Here is a 25,682-nt window from a genome sequence, read left to right as displayed (position 1 = left end):
GCTGATCATAGGGTCTACTGTGCTAAGGATTTGATGAAATTGGTGAATAATCAAAATGCCTTTTTATTAAGCATATCATTCTTTTTGTTAAAACAGCTCGGTCACATTGGACACTCACTTCCACTTTTCCTAGGAGCAGTCCTGTTACTTAATCAGGAGTGATGCCAGCCTAATGATAGGTTGAGGAAAGTTTATGCACTTTAAAGTATCACCATATACCATTTATTGGTCAGTATATTTAATCTATTTATAAAATAACAGTATTTTCATAAATGTATATTTGATGTATATCCAGGAAGACTGCCATTTCACAAATGTTTTCCCGATCACAAAGAAAAAAAACATGTAGAGAAAGTGATTTGCTTCGAGCAGTTTTTTTCCTTCCTAAAAATGTAAGTTTGAAAATGTAATGAGTAAATATGTCAATTATATTTCACAATGATCTTTCAATTTCTTGAGAAGAAATTCTGGTACAGACGAAAAGGAAACATCAATGCCCAGTAGATGTTTCAGGATAAATAATGATATTCTCAAGTTAAGGCTATGTCTAGTGTTTAAGAAGACAGGATAAAAACACCCTGATCAGAAACATGTCCCTAACCCAGCAGTCTACTGAATGACCCTATTGATCTTCCTTTTTAGAAAGTATGTATTTGATTATAATGCTGCCAACAATCTGATGGAGATTAAAAAATGCAAGACCGTGGCCTTCTCCAGTGCCCAAGATGGAGTTGCCATTGACCGCATTTCTTGTTTGCATACAGGTAATGATAAACACAGTTATAAAATTTGATTATGGGCCTGGAAGAGAAATTGGGACAAACTCAGAAGCCAGACTTCAGGGTAAAAGTCTGTGTATTAAGGGAAAGGAACAGAAACTGTAAAATTATTTAATCTTGTGCCAGAATCCTCTTTATCTGAAGAATGTACTTTACTATTTCCTAACTCCAGCCCATCCTCACCCTATTTGCCTCTTCTGTAGAGCACCTAAATATTTCTTAATTGAACCGCTCATCCTGCACTCCTCTTATAGCTGTTTAATAGATTAACTCATCTGTGCCAGCTTCAAATTTCAGATTAAAATTCCTTCATCCCGAAGGCAGCATTATCAGGTTGTTGGAGGCTGTTTTCAAACCTTGGTTTTGAATAGCAGCGGCTCTGCATTAATTTAACCACTAAGCTAATAAGTAGGTTTCGTTTTGTTATGCTAAGCTTTATTGCTTTTCTTTTGATCAGAATGGTGTTGTTGAGCAAAGCAGCAGACAAGGCATTCTTTGATGAGGGAATTAGTGCTCTATTCTTCCTCTATTATTCATAGCACAGTGGAATATGTAAGTACCTGAGGGTGTCAAAGGAGAGCAGGCTCTATTGCAAAGTGTTCGCCTTGTTTCTCTCAATAGCTGACTATGAGATGATAAACTGCTTAATACACTGTACTAATTGGATGAGAGCAAAAAGAGATGGGAATTAAGGCAAGGCAAAAAGAGAGAGTGCTACCAGCCTTCATTCACTCTTTCACCACTTTAACAGCGCCAAAGGAGGCACAAGCTTTCTATAAGCAGACTAGAGGTTTTGTGCGGAGATAAAATGAACCTGTTAGTGGATTCAAGTAATACACTAATTATTGCACAGTATAAATACCACTACTGGTTTTAAAACATGAAGGTAAACTTCTTTTGAGACAGTTATAGGATTGCTTGGCGGTAGTATAGATCCTAATAAGGGACCAGAGTAATAACCCCCCTGGATTAACAAAATTGCTGCTTGCAGAAGTATGATTCTGGCTTTTATAAAGGTTTCTGCCGAATGAATAAAAATGACTGAGTGACATTTCTTAATACATAATGGATTGATAATGATTCCCTTTTTATTAGAGTAAAATATGTACTTCAAACTCTACTGTTAATCATGTCCAGCAGCAAATGTTCCTTTTCCCATGAAAGTATTTTCCCCCTATGGTGTGTTTTTCTCCCTACACTCCAAAATATATGTGTGTATCAGATGCTGTCAGTTAAATATATGATTATTTGGAAGAACTAGTTTGTTCATTAAAAAACCAAACACGGGCGATGGAACCCAGTGTGTGTTAGTAAACGGGCGTTGGCGGACTGGTGCTGGATCTGCGGTCGAGAAATGTACCGGAAGGCTGCTGGTACCATCCTAGTGAAAAATTTCCCCGGAACCACTAAAAAAATCAGTTCAAATACCTCATGGGGCTCTGTTCTGCGTTACCTGAACATGAGTCTCAGATACCTTAGTCTAGAGTGCATATCACTTTGCCTTGCTTTTAGATTCCCCCAATGGTTGCATAGCTTTGTGATCGTACGTGCCCTTGTCAGAAAACCTGTTTAAATTCACGCTGTAAAGGGGGAAATAAAGGACCCTTTCCCCAGAGTGCAGATTTCTGAGAAACTCCCCAACAAACATGATGCTGGTCTTGGGAAGTCCAGATGGAGAGAGATGATGCCATTGACAGGTGTCACCGCGTTCAAGCCCCACGTTCCCCTTTCACAGGCTCCGGCAAATAATATCTTGATTAAGCCCCTCCAGTGTTTATGCCAGTTTTTTGAGTTGCACAGCACTCCTCAGGCCGGGTGTCCAAGAAAATAAACGAAGTGGAAAAATGAGGTGTTTCTTAAGCCTGTGCTAAGTAACTCGGACCACCATTGTTCAGCCTTGTTTGGGTGGAGGCGCCCCGTTGCAAGCGGGAAGCTGGGGGTGGGGGGTGGCGAGAGAGACGCGCCCTCCTCCTTGGCCCGCTGTAGCCGAGCCTTCCTAAGGACCGGGACCCACTGGGGCGGCCATTCAGGGCTCGCGTCCGATTCAATGACTTTGGAACAAAAATGTCCCCGAAATCCCCTCAGTGGGTTCGGCAGATGCGCCCCCCCCCCCGGCCCCCACTGTCGGACCGCGGGCTTCTCTCGCGGCTTTGAGGGCTTGTCATGCGTGACGTCCCGGGCAGCGTTTGAAGCGGGGCCCCCTTGGGAAGCGTGGGCCAGGCCCCGCGAGGGAGCGCCTCGGCTCGGCCGGCCAGCCAGCTGCGGGAGGAAAGCGGGCGGGCAGAAGAATGGGGGGCTTTGGCTTGGGTTTGTTTGCAGGCGCCGCCTGACACGGGATTAGGAGGTTTGTCAACTCGGCCGAGGGGCGCTTTCAATGGGGCCGGTGCGGTAATCCCTGGACGCAATTTCACGCGATTTGCTTCTGTTCCAAGGCCGGGTCAACGGGCAACGCGGAGAAAGGGGCCGGCCCCTCGTCTGCCAGCCCGCCCGCCCGTCCCTCGGCCGGCTGGGGAGTCCTTGCCCAGGCAGGCTAGCCCTCCGCCTCGCCAGGATCTGCTCGGGGCCACTGAGAAGGCTGCCTGCTGCCCATCAGCCTCCTTTCTGGAGTGGGTGCACCCTCCGGCCTGCCCATCGTCTTGCAAGATGTTTGCGTGGGGCTGGGAAGGGGAGCTCTTTGCTCAGCCCGAAGTCCGCCTCCGCTCCTTTGCTTTACTGTTCCGGAGTCCCTGTTTCGCTCCGCCCGTTCACTCTCGAACCGGACTCTCCTTTGTCCAGTGGTCATTCCACACCCCTCCACCCCCAACCCATTCTTGAATTCCTAGCCTGCACTGAGGACTGATTGAAATGCATAGGAAACAGCGTGGGACCCCTTTACTTTGCACTTCCCAAGGAAGTTCAGTTGAAACCCGAATTCCTTTCGTTTTAGTAAGGGAGGGGGTTAAAAAGGCGATCAGAATGGAATCACACTTGCAAGGGCTGACCAGATATTTAGCAAGAAAATTCACCCTTGGAAACATAGATTCTTTAGGTGCACTAAAGTTCCAAATTTACAGCGTCGGTGGTTAAGCATGTTTACTCGGAGGTAACCCTACGAAATTGGGTGTGTTTTAATCCCAGGTAAATCTGCATAGCGTTAGAGAGTTAGGCTGCGATCCCATGTACACTTGGGGTTAGGGAGAAGCCCGCCTGAACACAGTGTCAGTTACTTCCGAGTAAATATGAATTGGCTTTTTAAGGATTTTCCCTTAGACGCATCAGTGTGTTTAGTCCGTCCCGTCTAGAAAGCGTTAGGTTGGGGGGCAGCGATCCTACTTGAAAGTCCTGCGATAGTAACAACCTGCTCTTATTTCAAATCTGGCACCTCTGACAGAGATTTGGCAAGTTCGATCTTTTTGCCAGGCTCCCTTGTTCTGAACTTCCCGACCCAGTCAAATCCTTGGTATCAGTCTCCCACCTTTATTTGCAGCAGGACTACTTTCAATGACTCTGCACCTCCAGATACCTTTCAGAATTCTTTCATGAACTTGTGTGTGTGTGTATATATATTTATCTTTTATTTTCTATGGGTGACACTTCCCCACTTGATCGCAAGGAAAAGTGAGAGCAATAACAACATTACACAGAAGTACCGTACCGCTGCTCCCACTCTTGCTCTTTTCCTTTCTCTTGGATTCAGGGAATCTCTACAGTTAATAAGTTAAATAAAGGGATTGTACATAAATATTTGTCTAGGGTCCCTATGATATCTACAACACAGTAAGAATCTACAGAAATGACAAACTTGTACAAACACTACACTGAGTGCAAGTCTTATATAACATTTCAAATATACAAAGCTGTTTTTTTCTTTTTCTCATTTTTTTAATAACAGTGGTATGTACAGTATCGAGCATCACAGTTTAGTGACTTTTAAACAGTCCATATTTCTAGCACTGTATTTCCCTTTGGTTTGCTATAAAACCCTTGGTTGGTGCAGTGATAAAGGACAAAAAGACCAGACCCCTTTGCCTTAAGTGCACTGGTTATATTGGACACAGCGTTTATCGCATCGTGCTCTTCCTTTTGGCTCTGTCAGCATCAGCATCCTTGGTTCTGTCCTCCCGTTTCAGAAGTCTCCAAAACTCCTTTGAGATGACGAGTTATAGGCCGAGGTGGTGTGGTGACAAAAGAGACCGGGGGAAGGGGAAGAGAGGAATGCTCCCTACCTTTTGCCACGCTTTCTGTGTGCGCCCCCCCCCCCTCATATTCTTTCTTTCTTTCTTCTTTCTTTCTTTCTCTGGTACTTTCTTGGGTGAGTGGTTTGCTTATCGATGAATGGATTAATACGTACATGGTGGGGAAAATGCACCAGCCAAAGGAGGAGGTTTTCCCGCAGCAGCCGCGCCACGTGCGCCCGGGCCTCCTGGAAGTTCCTAGCGGAGGAGAGCCCCGTGGCTGGTCCAGTCCCCCTCTCTGTCCCCTCGCCCGCCCTCCCGCCCGCCCGCCCGCCCCACTCTCTCCCCCATTTGGTCTCGGCTCGGCTCCCCCGCCGGCGCGGGTTTAGCACACCTCTTTGCCCGCGCTGTTCCCGGGAAGGAGGTTGAGCTGCGTGAGCTGCGCCGCGTGCTCTTTCGCCTTCAGCCGCAGCGCCGCGATGCTGGAGGCGCGGCGGTCGGCGGCGGCGGCGGTGGGATCCCCGAGGCCGCTGGATTGCACGGCGCTCTCCACGGCCGGGGCCGGCTGTCGCAGCAGGGCAGCCGCGGTGGAAGCGCTGGTCAGAGGCGCCATGGTGGAGAAGAGCCTGTAGAGAAGCCGAGAGAGACGGGCGGGTCAAAGCCGAGGCCCGGGCCTTGTCCACCGGCCCAAGGACCCCGTTTGCCCCGCTGCGGCCTACAGCCTTCGCCAGGCCTCGCCCAGTCTCCAGCAACTAAGGCAGCGGCAGCCTCAACACACACACACCTCACCACACGCACACCCCTAACCCAAGCCGGGCGTTGGGGCCTAGTAAGACTGACGAGCCTGCCTCGCCTCTGGGCCTCCAGCTGGAGCTTGCGGGAGAGGGGCTTGGATGGCAACCATTGGCCGCCCCCTTCCGCACTCCCGTTCCTTATTGGGGAAGCCATGGCAGGAACAGGGCGGGCGGGCGGGGGAGGGAGGTTGGTTGGTTGGTTGGTTGGTTGGCAAATGCCCGGCGCTGTCAGTCAAAGGGTGATGTGCAAAGTGCTTCGTCCGCTCCCATTTGCTGGCGGTCAGGAGCGCCGGAGCCGGAGTCAATGGAAACAACACCGAGGCTTGCGCGGGGCTCGCTCCTCCGCGTGCAGATTCGCGCGCTGTTTCCCCAGCCGCTTCTTCCCCCCTTTCCCTTCTCTCTCGCTCCCTGCGGCCCTCGGATGCCCAAAGCCGGGTCTCCTCCGCAGCGCTGATCCACCCCCATTTTCCCGCCTGCCAGCAGGGAGCGCGGTTCCCGCGGTTCGCCTCGCAGTGGAATGCCAATTACGCGTCGGCGAGCGTCGCATCCCGGCTCAATCACACCCTCTCGGCACTGCCTTCCCCTCTGGCTTGGCTCGCCGCGGAGCCGCCGCTCGGCAGAGAGCGCGACTGACCCCCTTGACTGGCACGTCGAGAGACACCGACTCTCCATTAACCAGGGAGGTGATTATTGACATCATCGCGGCCAGAGACTGAACTGTGGGCCGGGAAGGCAACGGGGGCGACAGACTAAGCCCAGAGCAGGCTAAACTCCCCGGCTGCCTGCTGGAGCTTTCGGGCCGGATTTGGCAGCAGTCCCCGCCGCTTCTCGGTGAGGAAAGTCAGCCCCATCGGCTGTTCCTCTTGTTAAGACCAGGTTTATACAGCCTTGAATTCTTCAGCCAAAATTCTGCGCGGGGGGCGGGGGGTGGGTGGGAATAAATACAAGAAAACTTATTCCTCTCTCTCCTGCACAGCAGTTTTAAGGCCCAGTCCCGGGAGGCATCGGGTGAAGTGCGTGGAAGTCTGAAGTACCTGCGGTGGCTTAAGTGCCTTCCTACCCCAAATGCTGCTCCTTAGAGATGGAGAGATTCAATGGGTTTTCTTTCCTCCTCCTCGAGTTCTTCTGCCATATGCCTATTTTAACCCCATCACCAGACTGTTTAGTGAGCAACTAATTTTGCTATTAGTTATCAAAAGGGAACTTGGAAGAGGCAGCTCATGCCAGCAGGAAGAAGCTCTACCAGGCAGCCTAGTCGGAGCAGCCCCTCAGCCTGTCTGGCTGCCAAAAGGGAAACGGCCACTCTGGCTTCGTGGAGAAGCCGGGGCTTTTGGCAGAGATCTTTCCGAATTTAACTGGGGTCCTCCACACGCACCCCCTTTTTCTTAAGTGGCCTTTCTCTGGGATGAATGTTTTGCCTCCCACTGCAGAGATCATGGTGCAGGACTTTTAATAATTCCTGGCCCTGTTTCTTTGATTAGCTGCCGCCTCCTTATTTACCCTCGGGTTTTGCATTTCAAGAAAAGCAGCTACAGCTATGAAGGCGCTCATTGTCGGCCACTGACTTGAGCCTGATTCCCTTCATTCCGGTGGGAACGGGGGCAAGGAGAAGTGGGCAGATCGGTTCTGTAGGAAATTAAAATAAATTGTTCTTGCTATGGTTCCCTTCTCAGCTTCTTCCGTTTTATGCAAAAGAAAGAATATGAGCAGGAATAGTAACAGTGAATATATATATATATATATATATATATATATATATATATATATATATATATATATATATATATATATATATATATATATATATATATATATATATATGTATATATATATGTATATATATATGTATATATATATTGTATATATATATATACACACACACACACACACACACACACACACACACACATACATATATACACACATACATATATACACACACACACCCGCAGAATATTTTGAAGGGCGATCCCCCCCCCTTATCGAGCTGACTGCCTGGGTGTCAATCTCCCGTTCCTAGGTATGACCACAACACCTAGTCTGAAGTCACAATGGAAGAATTTCCAAGAAGCGACTACAAGATCTAAAGCCACGCAACTTTTGGGAAAGTCAGTGCAACCTAAGCGGGCGCGCCGGCTACAAACTCGCTCGGGCTACAGGAGGGTCCCCGGCGCCAGGAGGCACCAACTGTCCTGCCCCTCCAAGACCGAGCAACCTTTCAGCGCTGTTTGGCGCTTCGCTTCCTTCTTGGCCTGCTCTGCGGGACGGTCTCTCAGCCTTGGTTCCTGGGGGGCACTCTGGAGTGGTTTTCCGCGGCCCCGCTGGCGGGTCTGCGGAGCCGGCGGGTGGGTGGCCTTGCTGGGCGGTAGCCAAAGCCCGCCCTTCCCGCCGCCCGGGGCCGGTGGCTGTCGAGGGCCAGGGCGGGAGTGCGTTACCTGCCGAAGGCCGGGCTGATGAAGGCCGGGTGCCTGAACACAGCCGCTCCGAGGAAAGTGCTGAGGCCTAGCGGGGTCCCGGTGGGGGGCAAAGCTGCCGAGCCCGGAGGAGGAGGCGGCAGGCTGGGGAAGGCGGCGGCGGCTGCTGCGGCGGCGGCGGCGGCCGTCCAAGCGGAGTCGAGAGCTGGGTGGTGAGGAGGGAAAGGACTAGCATCAAGGTAGGGACTGAGCGGGTGAGACGCCGACAGGGGACCAGGGAAAGGCAGGCCGGGCGGGTGGCTCTGAGCGCCGGCCTTTTCCCTCTTCCGCCATTTGGCTCTCCGGTTCTGGAACCAGACCTGGAAGCCAAAAGAAAAGGGTTAGTCAGAGAGGCTTCACTGCCAAGGCCTCCTAACACCGCCCCTCCCCCAGAAAACACGTGGGCTCTGAGCAAGTGCAGAGTGACAGGGTGGCAACAGGCTGGCATCTTAAAGGCAGCTGAAGGGGGGCACGCCTTGTGAAGGGATTGGGCACTCTAACTTGATCCTAACAAGAGCCCTGCTCCGAATGATCTGACCAGCTCTTGAACGGCCTGGAGGGGAACTGTCCAGCTGTCCCCTAGCAGGAGCGAAGCTCAGCCCAACCCTTAGAAGCCAAAAAGCCACGTGTACTTGGTGGAAGATAAAATCCGTTGCTTTACCAAATCACCATTTCACTTGCCCTGTTTGCTTCACGAGGAGCCAGGGGCATGCTGAAAAGTGGCTTAGGACCGACAGACTCTATGTGGCCCAACACCCAAATCAGCCCTGTCAGGTCAGTGTCAAGGACTCCCAAAAGTGTTGGTCCACCTTGAGCCTGCCCATGTTCCCTTGGAAGCTGATTCCACCAAGTTCGATGGGCTTTATTTTTTTTTTCAAAAATGTGTAGCTTTATTTTGATTTTTTCCTTCTCTGGAACAAATGTGGCAAAATCAGCCCAAACCAATTTACTTGGCTTGATGGAACATTCACTTGGATTCTCCTGCCCTGCCCTCCTCTCCTCCTGTTGACATTTCATTTGTAACCTCCTGGTGGCAAGAATCTTTTTTTCTCTCTTATGCAACAGGGTCATTGAGATTAATGGTGCTGTATTAATTTTTTAAATACTCAAAAACATGTATGGTCAACTTGTTTCTTGAGATCCACCAAGTTCCTTGATAGTGGAATCAACCCTGCAATGTCACCTTTTCTACATGGGTGCCCAGGACTTTGCCATCTCCAGCAAGCTGGGCTGGTCTTCCAGCAGCCCCTCCCTGCACAGGGCAAGAGATGGGCCTCTCTGCTAACAGCCAATGCAAAGCTATGTGATAGATTCTAATTAATGTTTGCCAGGTTGCAGAGTGAGGGAGGGGGGTTGGGGCAGGCAGAGAGAGGGCACCAGTGGGAGGTGAGGGAGGCTGAATTGCCCAGAACAGATGACTCATTCTGCAGCTTGCATGCCCCTTCCCCTCAATTAGGCTGCTGCTAGGAGGTGGGGGAAACTCAACTGGCCATCAGAGATGGATCATTCACCCCATTCCTCCAGTGAGGCTACTGTTAGGAGGTGGAGACCTCTAGCCTCAGTCGGGAGTCGGGAGTCGCAACCTTGGGAAAGCAAAAGCTGCAGCTCTAAATCAGGTGAGGTTATGGCAAGTGAAGGGGGGGAGGAGCTAAAGGTTCAAAGATGTTGAGTTCTATGCAGTTGAGGAGACAGACCCTCAGATGACCTTTCTTGGGCCAAGATATCCTCCCCTCTTCCACCTGCAAGACCTTCCAGTTCCTTGTATTCTGGCACTCAGCACCCTTTCAAGGACTATGCATTGACAGAGAGGAACTTTGGGCATGCCAGACTTCTGGTGTGTTGAGAGGCTTAGGGCGTGTTCTAAAACTCAGGTGGAGAAGAGTTTGGGGACTAGTGGCCATGCATGCCTCATGTGCCCCTCTTCCCACCACCCTGCCTTGTGCTTTGCTGGAGGAGCTTGGTGAATGTGGTGGAGGGGAAGAGGATGGGCTCTTTTCTGTCCCCCCCTCCCATGAATAGACCTGCCCCTCGTCTGGTAGACTTGGCCTTCCCCAAGGAGCCTGATTGTACCCAATGGGAAACTGTGGGTGAGGGGGTGGGGGGTGGGAGACAGACAAGAATAGAGGGCCGGTTCAAGTGCATTAGGTGCTATCACTTCTGACTTATAAATCCACATCCTTCAAAATGTCCTCTTATTAACAGCCTTACTCAGAACATGCAAACTAAAAGCTGTGGCTTCATTCATTGAGTCAATCCATCTCATGGTGGGTCTTCCTCTTTTCCTGCTGTCTCCAAAGTGTCCCAGTATTATTGTCTTTTCCAGTAACTAAAAGTACTGTAGCTTCAGTTTAGTTATTTTCACTTCTAGAAGCATAATTACCAGACAAAGCTTTTCCTGAGCTGTGTTTTATCGGGTTGTGAAGGAACTGTGTGGTTTGTTTGGTGTTTCCCATGTCAAAATGATGTGTCCTGTATTTTAAAAATGTATGGAAAGAGGCAAGGCTCAGAAACGTTCTCCTTGGGTACAGAAACGTTGAGGGAATATTCAACCATTATTGATAGACAAAAGTGTAATTATTTGTAACAGTATGTAGAGGTCAATATAATTCTATTATTTAAGAGCTGTTGATTATATACGTAGATTATGTCGAAATATGAATGTATGTGGGGCACATTTTGTACTTTTGTCCCTGGTTTAAAATGTACAGCTCTGATCCTGCCCGGGGTTCTTTCAGAGCCAACCACCCATCCGGCCTGCTCAGCATAGACTTGTCGGCATAAATAAGGAAGAAAGGCATTATTTCTTCTTGCCCCCTCCCCCTCCTTCAAATCATCTGTTTGACAGACAGTTGAATGTTTTCGCCAACATGCTCGCTAAACATCATGTTTTCTTTTATGACAATTTTTCAGCCAAGCCTTCTTAGTGGCAGTTAAAAGGCTCTAACGTTAATTTCCCAGTCGCTGGAAATTATTTTGCATTATTGTGGTTATTACGCCATCTCTGCAGCCACCCACACGCAGCGCCGCCGCGGCATTTTGCAGACCGCGCTCCCATTTGCAACGAACTCTTATCTTTTGACTGGGGGGGGGGGGGGGGGAAACAAAAGCAAAAAGGGAACAATAAACGAATGCCCCCCACCTCTGTTCTCCCCCTCCAGCCCAAGTGAGGGGAGTAAATCCAGTAGATACCACTACTGATCGTCCGTCTATTTTCTCCCCTTCCGGGGTGACAAGAACCCGAATCTGTCCCGCGGAAATCCTGGGTTTGAAGGGTGAGCGTGGGCTGCTCCCTAAGATCAAAATATCCCGCTTCCGTGGGAGAAAGTTATCTAGAGAAGATGGGCGAAGAGGGACATCACCAGAGCCTCTTGGGTGCGCCCGGTGAGGGCCCGGAGGGAGGCTCGGGCAAGGCTATTCTGGTCGCCCGGTCGCTTTCGCTCCAGCCTCGGGGACGATCGGGCGGAAGCCGGAGGCAATCTTGGCGCCTCGGAGCGTCTCTCCCTCTCCAACTCAATTAGCAGCTTGGCCCCACTGCAAATTCCCCCTTTTATTGAATTAATAAGTTTGAGTACACCCAGAGGTAAACTGGAGGGCTCTAATAATTCATATTCCCCTTAATTACATCTTCTCCGGTGAATAGAGGAAAGGGGGGCGGGGAATAAAGGGGTCTCTCTCTCTCTCTCTCTTAGTTATTTAACTTTCCCACGACTCATTCCCCTGAGCTGAAAATCCTGATTTGCTGTCACATCTCTGTTTGACAATGGAGAAATGTGTCAACAGAAAGGAGGGGACCCGGCTCTTCATTAGCCCCTCTAATGCGAGAAGCTGTTGTGTATTAAATGAGCCATATGGAATTTATGATGCTTTAGCCGCGCCTGACTTTCCGAGTAAAGTGATTTGTTCAGAGCCAAAAGGCCGGAGCCATCTGTTGGCTCTTGGCAAACGGGGCACGGCTGGCCTCTCGCTGCGCTCCAGAGCCTTCCTCCGAGAGGCAGGCGGCTGCGGGGGGGGGGGGGGGGGCCACAAACTCCTCTCATAGCGTTGCACAGGCGATCCCAAAACAAAACTGAAGGAGTCAAACGGCATTCAACGCCTCCCCGGGCCCTGTTTGCTCTTCGCCGGGCCCTGGGAGCACAGGCAGACACCTGATTGGCGGCCCCAGGGAGCATTTTAAGGGGCAGCTCTGCCAATTTGGAAACTACTATTTGCCAAGGCGCCAGGAGTCACCTGCGGGCAAGGGAGAACGCTTGGGGAACAGGGGTCTCCTTTTACGTCCCGCGCTTTGGCCCCAATTCCGGCTCCCCCTGGACTCACCTGCACTCTGGCTTCCGTCAGGTCCAGGCGCATCGCCAGCTCTTCTCTGGGAGGGAAACAACAAGCACAGCAAAGGGGCACTCAGGGGAGGGCCAGAAAAGGGGGCAAGAATGTCCGGCAGCAGCCCGCCCTCATGCAAACGCCGCACCTGGCGGCAGGCAGGCGCGCTGGCCTCCTCCTCCCTCGCCACACGTCGAGGCGCTTGAAGGCTCCCACCTGGCCCTCCCTTGGCCCAACTGGCCACGCTGAAGGCCGTGCCAAGTCTTTCCTCGTTTTTCTCCCGCATAAATAAACGCCCCGCCGCCCCAACTGCCCAGGGCCCTTCGGGGCTGCCTGCTCTGGTGGTCCCGGAGGAAGCCCGACGGCGCCTCTGCAGCCGGCTCCCGCCTCCGAACGCGGTGCCGCCGCCGCCGCCGCCGCCGCCGCACAGGGGAGATCCATTGAGCTGCAACGCGAGCCCTTCATTGCGGTTATTATTGCAACAATTAAGGCAAATCGGAACCCATTAGGATGTTAGGAAACTGTTCATAATCTGTTTACCTCCAATCGGAGAACTCCCGGCGTAATTGGCTCGCCCTCCACTTGGAAGAAAAATGCCCGCCCGCCGCCTTTGCCCAGATTCCACCGGCTGCCAAAAGAAAGCCCTGGCCGACCCACTGCAAACCACGCGGTAGCCGCCCCCCACCCCCTAACCCTGGACCAGCAGAAACCCGGGAGGCTCAGATCCAGCGCCCTCCTGCCCTGGCCGCCAAGGCCCTAGGCGAAGGAGGCTGAGACCGACCCCTGCCCTGCTCTCGACTGCCCCCCAAAGCCGGGGGACCGCGAGCCTCTGGGCCGGGAAGCAAGTCCAGCCCTGGAGGGATTTAGGGTGGAAAGGGGGAAGGGACAGCAGTCGAGGAGCCCCCCCCCTCACCCAAACCCCCTCAACCATTCTGGATACGCCCAGACCAAGCATGTTGCTGCTCCAAGCAAAAATACATCATAATCACAACAATTAAAATCGCCGCGAATTGGCCTCTGACACTCCTGGACTTTACAAGAGAAAATGTGGTGGAGGCTCTGCGATTCAATGCCAAATTTATTTTATAATTCCTATAATTAATTGAAACGAAGACGGCTGAGTCAGTCCAGATATTTTCTTCAGCAACAAGAGAATTTTGGCTTGGGGGGGAAAGTATGTTTGGGGGCAGAAATCCACCTAGAAATATCTAAAGGGGACCCGAGTCATTCAACAAAAAATCTCCGCCACTTCGGGTCACAAGGAGCTTTCATTAAAACAGCCAAGAGGCCGGCGGCTTCGTTTGGGGTTGGTTTCTTTGCAAATGACCAGGCTTCTCCGAGTGGCTCGGGGGCCGGCAAGGAGGCAAATCTCATCCCCACCCGCTTGGTCAGACCCCGTTTTGCTAGGCAGCTGAACTTGCCCAAGCAACGACCCTGCAGTCTCTGCTCCACACCCGGAAAGACCCCAAAGCCGGGCGCTGCATCGAAAGGTCTCCTCCCCACCAACCCGTTTATTTCTTGGATGGGGCCCAGAAACAGCCCGAGCCAGCCGGCCAGCCCGCGCTTTGGGGTGCCTGCCAAGGCGGCGTTCCAGCCATCTCCGGCGATATTTTTAGCTTCCCCCAAGCGGGAGACTTTGATCTTATTCTAAATATATACATGCATATCTATAGCGCATCTGCATAGGCCAGGGCAGGGCTCCAGCTTCCAGAGAGAGCCGTGAAACTGATACCCGGCAGACTAGCTGGGGGATCAGGGCAAAAATAGACTCCGGAGAGGGCTTGGCAAGGACCTGGCCCAAACCGCCGCCTCACCTGTCCTTGGCCAGCGACCCTCACCGGGCCTCCCCAACACAGGGGCTCCCGCGACAGCAACGGATTTTGGAGAAAGGCGGGGGCGGGAAGGAAGCGGCTCCCCAGTTCCGCCAACAGTGGCAAGGGGGATGGTTGGATGGGGGACAGCCGGGGACCAAACGCCCGCCCCGGCCACCTTCCGGGCTCACCTGCCTCCTTCCCATCGCCAGGTTTCCTTTCCCGTCTTTTTTGCGATTCAGTCAAAATTTCCACCTTGCCCTTCCCCCCACCGCCCCGTGGCACTTTCTCTCTCTCTCTGTTTCCCGACCCCCATCTGAGCCGTGCCTTCGCCCTCTCCTTCGCGCCTTCTTCTTCCCCACTTCCCCGCTCGGATGGCTTTAGGTTGCCTCCGGGAAACGCGCGAGCTGCGGCCATGGCAGCTGCCTTCGTCCGTCCGCCCCGTCGCCTACCTTGTGAAGACGTCCGGATAGTGCGTCTTCTGGAAGGCCCTCTCGAGCTCCTCCAGCTGGTAGCTGGTGAAGGTGGTTCGGTAGCGCCGCTGCTTCCTTTTGAGCAGCCCCTCCTCAGAGTCGCTGCCCGCCGAGAGGCACACGCTGTCCTCGCCATCCTTGCCCTCGGCCAGTTCCTCGGCGGGCAGCAGCAGCTCCTCTTTGGGCGAGCCCTCCGTGAACTCCAGCCCCGGCGCCGCTGCAGGTCCGGCGCTCCCCCCGACGGGCCCCCCCACGCCTCGCCGGGCCTCCTTGGCCTCGGCCAGCAACTCCTCCTCGTCCTCCAGCTCCTCGTCCTCGGCCTCCTCTTCGTCCTCCTCGTCTTCGTCCTCCTCGTCCTCCTCATCCAGCAGATCCCCGTCCCGACGGGGCCGCCCATCCGGCCCACCACCACCACCTCCTCCTCCGGGACTGGCCAGCTCTTCCAGCGTGGCGGCGGCCCGCGGGAAGGGCGCGTTTTCCCGGTACGACTTGCTGCGGCTGATGCTGACTTGTGGCGCCTGGCTGATCTTGAGCGAGTCCCAAGACGTGGCGGGCGCCTCGGGTCGCTCGGTCCGCGCCAGCAGGCGGCCTCCGCCGGGGCCGTAGAGGCGGCGCAGCTTGGGCGGCAGGTGCAGCTCAGCGGCTTCGAAGCCCGACGGGCTGCCCTTGGCGGGGCCTGGCAAGAAACGTACACAGAGAGACGCATGCATCACCCCACGGGGCCGGCCTCCAGCCCCGCCAGCCTCGGCCAAGTCACCTCCATCCCCCCCCCCCCCCCGCCACAGGCGGCCTCCCAACCTCCCTGCCCCTCCCTCCCGGACGTAGCGCTTTCTTGGGTGACACAAACCGAGCCCCTGCTCCGTTCGGTCGCCCGAACCCCAAGGGAAGCCCAGCCGTCCCATTAGCCCAGACTCGCTCCACAGCAAGCGCCGCTGGGGAGACTCGGCGCCCGGCCCTCTTTTCCTGGAAACTCTGACCAGGCTGTCTCCTACCCGCCCAGGACTTGACACCGGTCGGTTCAGCCCCAAGCATTTCTGCCTCGCCTAGAGGGCCACCCGTTTGGAGCCGTCCGAAGAGCCTCGGCCAGCACTTGCGCCTGACCCCGGCCCTGGCGGCCGTAGATCCACTCCAGCAGCCCTCCCCGCCGAAGCCTCACCCGGAAAGGCACTACCGAACTCGGTGGCGGCAGCAGCAACCCCACTCCCGCGGCGTCCCGGCTCCCTCTTCAGGCGCTCCCCGGAGCCGCGCATGTGGGGCGGATGTGAGGTGCCAGGAGGCCCAGGCAGAGCCGTTTCCCCGTCAGCCCCGGGGGTGGGTGGTTGCTCACCTGGGCCAGCCTTGTCCTGCTCCGCGCGGCTGGGCAAGGGCGGCAGGCTGAGCCTCATCTTGCAGGGACTCCTCCTGCCCAGGATGCTGTCGATGCAGTAGGAGGAGAGCAAAGTTGGCGATTTACTTTTGCAGTCGGCCCGCTCGGAGCAGCTCTCCTCCGGCGAGTACTGGGCGCTCATGGCTGGGGCCGGTGGGCAGTGGGGCCCTCGCTGGGCTCGGGCGGGACCGGCACCCCTCCCCCGCCGGGCGGGCAGGCAGGCAGACAGGCAGGCAGCGCCTCGCTGGGACCGGCCCCTCCGCCTGCCCCAGACCCGGGGACCAAGTGTAGGCTCTGAGCCGCAATAGCCTGGCTCTTGATTCCCTCTCCTCCACGTGCTGGGAGCCGCACGCTGATTGGCTCTCGCTAGAGGCTGGGCAGCCTCCCGTCCTCCGCCAGGGGGAAAACCCGGCCCAGAATCAGAAGGCGGGGCGGGGAACGGCGCCGTCAGGGCACCCTTGGCCCACGCACTTTGCTGGCCGGCCCTCCCGCTTCCTGGGACTGTCGGACAGGGAGGTGACCTTGGGCGACCATCTTTCTGGAGAAGGGCGCCAGCCTTCGCACCTATCGGGACTCCTGTCCGAGAGACCAGTCGGTGTGATCCGGCTGACAACAAATTGCAAAAATGCTGTCGCAGGGCCCCGTCGCGGTCCCATCTGCGCAACCACCGGTCACTTTCGAGATGGGGCCAACCCCCCCCCCCCCGTCTTGGTTTCGAACAGGCCTGCCCCACCTCCGTTGAGTCACTGGCCCCAGCTGGGGAACCCGTGCCTGGCGCGGCTGCCTGGCGCGGCTCCGCAACTGCCTGGGACTCGTGGGTTCAAGGGGGGCGGTGGGGCTGCGTGGCGCGCGCTCCCCACACTGCCGGGGTCAAGGTCCTTCGGTGGAAGGACTGCAACCCTGGCGAGGGAGGCCGACTGGCCACAGAGGGAGCCCCCATTGGTGACCTCAGGGAGAAAGCGCTGAAGCGGGTATAGTTCAGAGCCCCTCCTGGCCTTTCACAGAGCGATTTCTCCTAATCGCAGAAGAAAACCCGCAGATTTCCCACCTTCCACGCCGGGGCTGGGGAGGGAGTTTGTCTGAGTCTGGGATGTCCTGAAATGAGACGAGGTGGGAAGAATTCTAGTTTATGGCTCTGGCAGATCCGAGACGAATTTCTAGGGGACTAGTTAAAGGTTTCCCTCTCGGGGTTGACCCGCCTGGCCCTTCCCACTGGGAACGATTCTGACTTTAGTCTCCTCGCTTAAATCAACTGGTTCTGAACAGGATTCGGCTCGGACCTCCTCAGGCCCACTGGCGGAGCCCTCGGCCTTCCTAGCCCAATCGGTCTGCATGAACACTCCAGAGGATGCCAGGGGTTTGACCCTCGTTTGGCAAACGGGCCGGTGCAGCATCAGCTCAAATCGCCCGATCCTATCACATCAACGAAATTCCCTTTCCAGTAAACCTTCTGCCGGGCTGGGTCGTGCTTTTTTTTGCTGGGAAACAAATGGGAATGTCATGAACGGGGCTTAGTTTTGGGAAAAGAGAGAAACCGTCGGGATTCCCCGGACGGGCACCCAAGGGCGCGGCTGCGCAATTGCGAGATCCGTTTCACAACCACACTGACAAGGACAGACGGAGCCTGGCTGAAAGGTTTGTTTTAAAATCCAGGTTTTGGCCCAGAGAAAACTCCAGACCTGGTTTTCTTTCCGCTCAGCCTTCTGCACTGATTGTGTCAAAGAAATTTACAAAGGCATCTACTTGAATCGCTTACAGTTGGTATTTAAAACTACAAGGATTTATAATTGGGATCTCTCTCTTTCTCTTTACTGTAATAAACATCTGGATAACTCTTTCAAATGCTAATGTGCGATCGGCGTTCCGGAGCTGCCTTGGCAGGAGCATTTCATGCACGCAATTGGAGACGGAGGGAAAGGGGCTGGGAACTGGAGCGCCGGATCCCCGAGGGGGGCGGGAAGCCTCTTTAGGAGGTTCTTCGCACCAGACGGCTGCCTGGATCCCGGCTCACCTCTCCAACCGCAGCCTGCCTGCCTGGCCGGATTCGTTTCTTCCTCGCCCCGCGGTGACACTTCCGATTGCAAGGAAACCGCCCGTCCTCTGTGTGCCTGTGCCTGTTTCCCCTTTCGCCTAACTCTGCCTTCGGCAAAACCAAGCGGCAGCCCTTTCATTAAAGTTTATCTTTTTAGTCCGGCCGCAGGAATTTGCAAAGGGCACACACCTGAGCGAATGCTTCGAGAACGCCACCGGAGGTGACACAAGAGCGAAAATGAATGATGCGGCTTCGCCAGTGACAGATCGAATTGGGGGGATGGGTGTTTTTTTTCATCCTCATCATCATTACTGAGACACAACTCTAGACGCACCTGCTTTGGGTCAGCCTCTGGATAGAGACAGGGTATGGAAACCTCCAGAAAGGCTGTCGGTATTGGGAGAGCAATTTTTCCCCTCTAACGCAAGACTGCAAGCCCTCTGTGAAGTTAGTTGTCTGGTCAGCCACTGAAAGGGTCAGCCAGTCGCCCAACTCACGGTGCCTCGAAGGAAAGGGCGACTTCTTCTCTGTCTCCCCGCTCCCCTCCGCAAACAAGCGAAAGGGCCAGAAGACCCCCGGTCTCTCCCGCCCGGGCCCAGCCTTCGGGGAGGGCGGTATACAAATATAATAAATAAATAAATAAATAAAATAATGCTCGGGCGTCGATTATGTGCCCTCCTCTCACCGCCCCCCCCCCCCCCGCACCCCCCCGAGGCTGGAAACGAAACCAGGCGCCTTGAGAAGGGAAGCGCCTTCGCCAGGGCACCGTCGACTCCGGTCGTTGCAGCCCAGCCCGGTCTCCCTGCGGCCCGGCCCGAGGCGGCGGCGGCTGCTTTCCGCCAAAGACGCCAGTCCTCTCCATCCCACCGGCCGGCTCCCAGGAACCCCGCGGGTCTGCTGGCCCGGCTTGGCGGGCGGGCGGGCGGGCGGGCGGGCGGGCGCTTTCGAGGGCCGGGCCGACCGGCTGGCCAGCCTGGGCCAAATGCCGCCGGGCATTGCGGCGAACCGCGCTGAGAGCCGCTGGGAAACGGGGCCATTCGTTGGCCTCTCCCAGAGTAAAGACGCAGGAAAAACACACGCGCGGCCAGGGGGGCGAACCTTTTTTCCCCACGGCGTTTTGAAGAAAAAAGAAAGAAGGAAACCTTAACTCCATTTCACAGCCAATTAAAGGAGGGAAATCCCTGAGTGTACAGAATGGTAGCCGTTTCCATTCCGTGCCCGGAGCGGTGTTCCGTGGCACTGCGAAAGGACTGGCCTGCCCGGTCTTTATAGTGCAGCCTAGTGGTTCAAGCGCCCTCCTTTCCTTCTGCCTCGGGGGTGACATCTTTTCCTCGCTGCCCTGTCCCTGCGGGCTCCTCAGCCGGGCGCGGGGCTGGCCTCCCTGGCACAAGGCCTGGCGCTCAGAGCAGCCGGGCCGAGCCTGGCATCTGCCACGCGAGGGGCGGGGGGGGGAGCGGTCGGATCCCCCCCCCTTAGCAGCGCCGGGTCCTCCGTCTGTCGGCCAAAGCCCCCACCCCCAGCGGGCGAGGCCCCGGGCGGGAGGCGAAACGGGGTGTTGGAGGGGGCGCGCGTGTGCTCCCCTGCCCGTCGGGGTCAGCCTCCAGCAAGCGAGGCGGCCTCTACCAACGCCCACCCCCCGGAGCGCCTCACTGCAGGGCCGGGGGAAGCGAAACAGCCGAAGAGGCCGCCGAACGACAGCAGTTTGAGCGCTGCAAGCCTCGGAAGGCCAACAAGCCCTGGCGGAGCAGAACGGAGCGGCCGCGCCAAAAGGCGGAGGGCCTCAGGTTGCCCCCAGCAGCTACGTCCTCTGGGAAGGGGCCCTGCCACGCCTGCCGCCGCAGGGGCCCCGAGGACATGGCCCCCTCGACCCCCGGCCGCCTCCGCCTCCTCCCTCCGGGCCGCCGCTTCCTGACTGCGAGGTCGCCGAGCACCCGCCCAGCTCTCACTTGCTCCGAGGCGGCCTAGCCGCCCCTCCGGATCACTGGCCTCCTCTCCCCCCCCCCCCGCGCCCGTCGGCGAGGAAGGAGCTTTCTCCGGAGCCGAGGCAGGCTTGAGCCGGGCTGGCCGTGGGCCTTGGGCGGCCTCGTCAGCACTCGCTCGGCCGACCCTGAGGAAGGTGGTGGCCCTGGAAAGAGGCTCATCCAGCCCTGTAAAAGCGCCCCACGGCGGGCGGGCGGGCGGGCGGGCGGGGGACGGCAGGGAACCGGACGGCGGCATCCTTCACATTCAGGAGACTTCGAGGGGACCGCCGGGTTGATGGTTCCCATCCAGGCCACCGCCTAAGCTGAGGGAAAAGGCAGCCTCCGCTAAGGGAAGAGAACCGTCCTGAGCACGTCGAGTTAGGAGTCGGGCCCGTGCTGTTCTGGGAGATGGGCTGGAGCGCCACTCCTGTGCCGCCTTGTCTTTTTGATGGGACTGGAGCGCCACTCGCTTTCTTAGGATCGGGGCCGGTGGCGCTTAGAGGACCCCGGATGTACCATTGAAGCACGGATTCGCTCCGGGGGAGCTGCAAAGCAGGCGGCTGTGATGCGGCCGGGCCCGCGGCCGGGGTCAGTTCCCGGACGAGGGGCCGGCTTTTGCAAGCCATGGCTGGGCGGAGCCAAGAGGTGATTCGTTTGGGATCTGGGCCGGGGGTGGGAATGCCCGCTCTCGGCTCTGCTCCTCTGGTCCTTTCTTCTCCCACCTTAAACTGGACGCCGTCAAAAGAATGCGCTCTTGGAAAGGCTGCCCAGGGAGTTGGAAGGGCTGGAGCCCCTGGCAGGTCACCCAACCATGAGAATGGCACCAGGGTCAGCGGAGCCAACCACAGCTGGTATTGAAAATGCCTCCCTCCCCCCAGACCAAGAAAGGCCTCAACAGCAGTGAAATCATGACTGGGGAGCGGGAGGGAACCCTCCCCCCCGTGAGTCTCTGAACGCACCACCGCCTCGTTTTCCTGACAGTGCCCCTGCCATCCTGGGTGCTATTGTGCCAGCCTGATTTCCTCAGGTCCTTCCCTCTGCCTGCTCCTGAGCGTCATTGCGTTAGTTGGCCTTTCCCCGTCATTTTCTCCTGACCCAGATCAGGGACTCTCTCCAGCATTCGCCCTGGCGCACATTCAGACGGGTCCGGCTATTCTTTTCGTAACTTCCATACAGAGATTTAAAGGCCCTCTGTTTGGTCTAACTGCTTTATTCAGCCAGTCCAGAAGTTTGCTTTTCGTGCAAAGGCCATTACTTTTTGTGGGACATGCATTAAATATTATTTTCTCCCAACTCGCACACCTTTTAAAAAATACCTTCAGAAACGTTAGGCTCTACTACGTTGTGCTTCTCGGGGAAGACGCAGGTAGAGGCTAGTGTAGAACAAATGTTCAGGGCATGATCGAAGGACCCAGGGTCAGTGTAGCCTTTCTGCCACGGGCTGTTTTGACTTTCTGTGTGTGACTTGGTCTGGAAGGAGGGGGGTATTGCTCGCCCCCTAGTGGCGCCAAGAACGTCGATCCACGTTCAATGTAAAACTCCAATTTTCTTTCCCACAGCTTTTCTTTCTGGGCACCAACCCGTAAGTTTGGTAGGGAACGAGAGATAGAGAAATATTTATTATGGCAGTTGGGAGCCTTGTCACTTACAATGGCTGAAGTTGTGCCTCTGGAACAATGTTGGGTGTGGATGAGGGAAATCCCCTACCATAAATCAATCCAGAGGTTCATGGTTGACCTTTCTGAACTTTTTAACAGGTCTATTGTGAATTCTGAGTTTTTGGAATATGGGCCAGCAACAACTGCAGCAAATAAACCTATGTCTTTGCTACTATAATCAATGCATCTTTAAAGAGGTCATCATATTTATTTATGCATTCAGCACATTTTATGCCTTCTCGTCACAAAATAGACATAATAAAAACAAAACATTAAAAGTCATTGATTAAAATCCAGCATTAAAACCCGCAGCAGAAAAACCACCATGGGCTCTGGAAAGGCAGCAATGAAGAATGAGCAGCTTAAGACAACTGTTTCAGACAAAAAGCACACTACAATGGCACACTAAAAGACCCCTGAATGAAAAACCTGTGTGAACAGCGGTGTTTTGGTCTGGTACCAAAAGAGAGCAGCAAAGGTGAGCCTTAAGGAGAAGGGCAACCCATAAGTCAAGTGCAACTACTTTGTTTGATCGAATCTGGTCATCTAGCAAAATATAGATTTATAATACAACACCCTCAGAATTACACGTCTAATTCTGACAATACCTGTCTCCTTAAAATTACTCTTCCCAATGCCTGTTGGTTGTAGAACTGTCCATATTGGGTGGATATTCCTCTTTTCTGGGGTTGCTATTTTACATCCATTCATGAATAAATCCCATTGAACTCACTGGGATGTTCTTTGGAGCTTTTGTGCATTGCACTGCAATTCTCTCTCTCCCACCACCCCCAGGTAGAAAAGGTAAGTGGAAAAAAGAAAGACAATGAGAATTTCCTCTGAAGAAAAGGGTCTGATACCCAAATGTTCTTGGATTAGTTTCAACACACATTAGTTCCAAGCACGTATAGTGAGGCTGTCTCTTCTGTTTTGTCCTTCTTCTGTCCCCCAGCCCCTCTAAATAATTTCTCCATGTTAGTATCCACCCATTCTAGACCACAAGGCACTGGCGTAATGCCCATTGGGCAAGGTGGGCAGCTGCCCAGGGCATCACCTTGTGGGGGGCATCAAAATGCTGGGTTCGTTTTTGGGTATTTTAGTGGTTTTCCATTTTTGGCCTGCAGGGGGCGCAGTTTTTAGGCTAGCGACACCGGGGCCTCTCGAAGGGTCATCAGGAGACTGTTCACCCAGCTACTCTCAGTTTGGTGACGAGTTTGTCTGGGAATCCAAAGTTATGGACTCCCAAAAGGGGTGCCCCTATCCCCCATTGTTTCCAATGGGAGCTAATAGGAGATGGGGGCTACAGTTTTGAGGGTCCATAACTGCCCCCCCTGAACCAAACTGCACCAAACCTGGGGGGAATCATTAGGGCAGTCTCCTGATGAGACCCTGAAAGTTTTGAGACTGTGCCTTCAAAAATGTCCCCCCCCCCACAGCCTGCAACCCCCATTGACAGCTATGCAGAAAACTCAATGCAGAACAAAGATTCTTGGGCAAATTTTGGGATGTTCTTGCAGGGAGGGCATTCTTGGACATATCATCGTCAAAATTTCAGGGTATCATCTGGAGACTGTCATGATGGCACCCCCAAGATTTGGTGCACTTTGGTTTAGGGGGTCCAAAGTTATGGACCCTCAAAAGGGTAGTCCCCATCTCCTTAGCAAAGAATGTGGGATGGGGTACCCCTTTTGAGGGTCCATAACTTTGGACCCCCTAAACCAAACTGCACAAAACTTTGGGGGTACCATAAGGACAGTTTTCAGATGATACCCTGAAAATTTGGTGCTTATATGTCCAAAAATGCACCCCCTGCAGGAACATCCCAGAAATTTGCCCAAGAATCTTTGTTCTGCATTGAGTTTTCTGTATTGCTGTCCATAGGGGTTGCAGGCTGGGGGGGGGGGCATTTCTGAAGGCACAGTCTCAAAACTTTGAGGGTCTCATCAGGAGACTGCCCTGATGATACCCCCAAGGTTTGGTGCAGTTTGGTTCAGGGGGGGCAGTTATGGACCCTCAAAACTGTAGCCCCCATCTCCTATTAGCTCCCATTGGAAACAATGGGGGATAGGGCCCCCCTTTGGGAGTCCATAACTTTGGATTCCCTGAACCAAACCTCACCAAACTTGGGGGGTAGCATAAAGACAGTCTCCTGATAATATGCTGAAATTTTGGTGTTGATATGTCTAAAAATGCACCTGCAGGCACCAATGTCCTGGTGCAAAAAAATTTTGGTCGTGGTGGAGTGGCCGCCCATGGGGGGGGGCATCCAACTCAGATTTTGCCCAGGGCTACAGTTTGCCCAGGGCTGCCTCATTACGCCCCTGCCACAAGGCAACCCCCCACCCCAAACTCCTGACCAGAAGGAATAAGAGAGTGGGCTATAGGCCCCACAATGCATTTCAGACCACTGGTGGTCAGGTTAATTTGATTCCACCACCTCACTGACTGCGCACCATGACTAGCTATCACTACTACCAATTCAACAGGCCTATTTGCAAGCTATGAGTCCAGAGAGTAACCTGTGTTCGTACCACTGATTTAGTTATTATGATATGAAATTATTAAAACCAATGCTCTTAAAATACCCGACTGGTTTGCAGTGTAATTCTGAAACTTTTAAAGCGTAGGACTGCCAGTCTTGCTTTTGAATTTCCCCTTCCCAATGAAATCTGAAATTGAGAAATCTGAGAAATCCCCTATTTGTACTTCCTTTTCTAATTCTGTTCTGTGAATTTGAGGTGCTGTTTGTAATAGAAAACCATTTTTACAAAAAGACTCAACTCAAATGTTTGAAGATGAGCATATGAATAGTGGTACTACATAGCTCCTCTCTAACTTTTGATAAGAAGTCTGTGTTACCTTTTGCTTTCTAAATGGGGAGGAGGGAAGGAGAATTGAGGAGACTCAAGTAAAGAAATAGGATAATGTGTGTGCGTGCTCGTGTGTGTGTTATTCATTTTTGAAGGGCTGCATAAGGGTCTAAAAAAGTCTTAAGAAATTAACTGGGAAATGGAACTGAGAAAATTCAGTTTCCTGGAAAGCAGGAATTAAAGCAGAGCCATTTGGTGTGCCTTTCCATCTCATTCATAGGAGTCACATTTTTGAAGACAGGTTTATTTCCATCACTATGGTGAGCTAATTGTATAATTGATGGAGTAATTATATAATTTATTTCCTATTCCTGTTTTAAATATCTCAAGGAATTGGGAGGCTGTCTTTGGGGAGGCTGCAAAGAGTAAAGCATAAAGGTTATAGCTAATGAACTTGCTTTTCTGTGTGAGGAAACACTGTGTGTGCGTGTGTGTGTGTATGTGGTGGGTTCAGTATAAATTTAAAATATGGTTACTAAGTACAAATAAGAGTAAAAACAGTTGTACTTTTATATCTCTTCAGGTATTCCTTTCAGATAGAGGTCTGACACTTCAAACATAAGCCTGCCCTCTCTCCAATGCACCAGTGGTATCTAAAACTTTATCTCTGGGTTTTTCTTCACTACTCAGCATGAGCTATGAACAGGCCAAAGAAGCCATTAAACAGTGTGTGGCAGACATGGAGCACCAATCAAACCCTTTAATACTAGGGAATCCAATAGATACTGTGTCTCTCCTATGGCGAATTTAACTAAATTTGAAGTACCTAAACATCAGAGGCTTTTACTCTGGCACAATGCCATGTACTCCCTTCAGCTGTCTTTGAAAGCCATTACAGGATAATTCCTTATCAGGAGAGACAATGTCCCTGTGGATCTGAATGCATAGAAACAATAACACATGTATTGGTTTAATGTCAGTACTACAAAAAAAAATATTAGTTTTATTTTGCCTCTACAGCACAGAATTCCAGGTCACTCAGGTCAATTTTATATTTCCCTGCTGCTTAAAGATACC

The 25,682-nt window shown here is 53.5% G+C and overlaps 1 protein-coding gene across 1 annotated transcript; it reads right to left on the bottom strand.

The window, feature by feature from the left end:
• Window positions 1–4,618: 4,618 nt before the first annotated feature.
• ARX (aristaless related homeobox) lies at window positions 4,619–16,765 on the bottom strand. The gene is made up of 5 exons (XM_048494936.1): window positions 16,106–16,765; window positions 14,758–15,454; window positions 12,495–12,540; window positions 8,163–8,500; window positions 4,619–5,559 (listed from the first exon to the last, which is right to left on the bottom strand). Exons 1-5 carry the CDS (start codon window positions 16,284–16,286, stop codon window positions 5,319–5,321), a joined length of 1,503 nt encoding a protein of 500 aa, XP_048350893.1. The 5' UTR covers window positions 16,287–16,765; the 3' UTR covers window positions 4,619–5,318.
• Window positions 16,766–25,682: the final 8,917 nt, after the last annotated feature.

This window comes from Sphaerodactylus townsendi, linkage group LG04, assembly GCF_021028975.2.
Source record: "Sphaerodactylus townsendi isolate TG3544 linkage group LG04, MPM_Stown_v2.3, whole genome shotgun sequence".
Taxonomy (NCBI): domain Eukaryota; kingdom Metazoa; phylum Chordata; class Lepidosauria; order Squamata; family Sphaerodactylidae; genus Sphaerodactylus; species Sphaerodactylus townsendi.
The sequence above is the reverse complement of the archived record's forward strand: the minus strand, read 5'-3'. Positions and strand labels throughout refer to the sequence as shown.

Bases quoted from the DNA above. Each gene is read 5' to 3' on its own strand.
- ARX (XM_048494936.1), bottom strand. From the start codon at position 16,286: ATGAGCGCCCAGTACTCGCCGGAGGAGAGCTGCTCCGAGCGGGCCGAC. The intron at 12,541-14,757 runs GTAGGCGACGGG...TTTCCCTCCCAG, and splicing joins TATCCGGACGTCTTCACAAG to AGAAGAGCTGGCGATGCGCC. The intron at 5,560-8,162 runs GTAACGCACTCC...GCTTCTCTACAG, and splicing joins ATCAGCCCGGCCTTCGGCAG to GCTCTTCTCCACCATGGCGC.